The sequence below is a fragment of the Octopus bimaculoides genome, chromosome 13 (assembly GCF_001194135.2).
Source record: "Octopus bimaculoides isolate UCB-OBI-ISO-001 chromosome 13, ASM119413v2, whole genome shotgun sequence".
Taxonomy (NCBI): domain Eukaryota; kingdom Metazoa; phylum Mollusca; class Cephalopoda; order Octopoda; family Octopodidae; genus Octopus; species Octopus bimaculoides.
The window spans coordinates 44,212,513-44,214,244 of record NC_068993.1 but is presented as its reverse complement, the minus strand read 5'-3'; the positions used below and the strand labels follow the sequence as shown (position 1 = coordinate 44,214,244).

The window sequence follows — 1,732 nt, the reverse complement described above, 5'->3', positions numbered from 1 at the left end:
AACTTCAAGAGACATGAAATGATTTTTTTCTAATGGTAGGACTTGAAGTAGATAAAGCTATAGCATGTAAATATTAGGTTAAGCCTTAAGCATTTACATTATTCTGTTAAAAGTAATGCTTACTTATTTTGAGGCATTATTTTGAAGCTTTCATATTCTGACGTGGTTACAGTTAATATTTAGAATTATATTGTGAGGTTGGTGTGAGAAGCCAGATCTGACCAGTTTGAGCATAAAACAGGTAGGACATTTTGATCAGAAGTGGTCATTTTAAATGCCAAAGGGTTAAAAATCCCTTTGGATAAAAAATGTTGATGGTTGTGTGATGGTTCTGTGAACATGACAGACATTCTATCTTTGTACCAAAGCAATCCTTTGAATCTCTGTCTCCATTTTAGGCACTTCATTCTTACCAGTAAGTTGTATGTTATTTACATCATAAGCCCATGTTGACATACAAAGATAGTTTACTTAGTGTAATCCAGTTAATTGGAAGACTTCTTATTACAAAAAGATAGAAATTATAAAACACTTACCTTTCTCAAAACATCGGCGAACACAATCAGCTTGGTAAGATAACCCGCAGCTATTGGGGTAATTATATTTAGCATTGGATTTGGGGAGCGGAAATTCTCTTTCTTCTCCATTCACCTCAATTTTGTTGGCACTCCAAAATGGTGGACATACCTGTCAAAATAGGAATGTATGATATATTCATTACGATAGCTTAGCTAATTTTCGTGACTGTTAATATTACAAAAGATTTCATGCAATAGTTTAATCAATAAATATGATTAATAAATGTTGTATTTCATACAATAATCATAATATCATTTAAATTTAAATTCTAGATTAACTAACAGTAAATTTTAAGTCCAAAAATATTTATCATTCAATCAAAGGATTACTTACATAAATTTTGCCTTTAGTTCCATAAATATATGCATCTGTTCTTCCTGTCATAGCAGTATTGTAGGACAAAGAGGCTCTGGCACCGTCCTTATAAGTCAGAATAATATTGGCAGACTGGTCAACACCTTTTCCAAATGAAACAATGTTATTTCTTATTTTGCATTGCTAGACACTGATTGCTAATATACAGTACTGTAAAAGGCTTGACCACCTATGCAAGCATGACAAAACATAAGATGAAATGGTGGGTGGTGATGGAAGCTGGGACATATATATAATATGATATTCAGTCATTTTGAGGATGTCATGTCCACATTAGGGATTAATAAATCCAAAATTTCACTGGTTTAATCTCCATCACATTAGAAGAAAATATATATTAACTTGATAGATACATTTCTTAACAGCTAGATAATTCAAAATTGAGTCTATACTAACATATATTGTACATAAATGATTAAATTTGATTTGATATGATTCAATGACCATGAAAACATAGATATTTACTTGTATCTATTAGTAAGCCAATAGAAATTATACAGTTACAATGGTTTATTTAATATTCTTTATTTTGTATCTATTTTTTAAATTTTTATTTTTATTACATAATTATTTTCCCTTACAGATCTATCATTATTTTATTATTTATATTTTAAAATTTATTTTTATTTTATCTTTATTTTTTTTTTTTACTTACTTGAATTATAACTTTCGCGAATACAAACACACAATATGCAAGTTATAAATTTTTAAACTTCCTTAGTTTTTGATTTGAATCCCTTCAAGAAAAATGTAACCTTCGTTTTACAAAAAAAAAAAA

General features: G+C 28.8%; 1 protein-coding gene across 2 annotated transcripts in view; it reads right to left on the bottom strand.

Annotated features, from left to right (window-relative positions):
• The window catches only part of LOC106873779 (trans-1,2-dihydrobenzene-1,2-diol dehydrogenase), a 9,482-nt gene that overhangs the window by 595 nt on the left and 7,155 nt on the right, over positions 1 to 1,732 (bottom strand). For both annotated transcript variants that reach the window (XM_014921287.2, XM_014921285.2), the window contains exons 5-6: positions 913 to 1,037; positions 537 to 687 (exon numbers count right to left, since the gene is read on the bottom strand). In XM_014921287.2, coding sequence (XP_014776773.1) covers positions 537 to 687; positions 913 to 1,037 — 276 coding nt within the window. The remainder of the gene's footprint in view (positions 1 to 536; positions 688 to 912; positions 1,038 to 1,732) is intronic.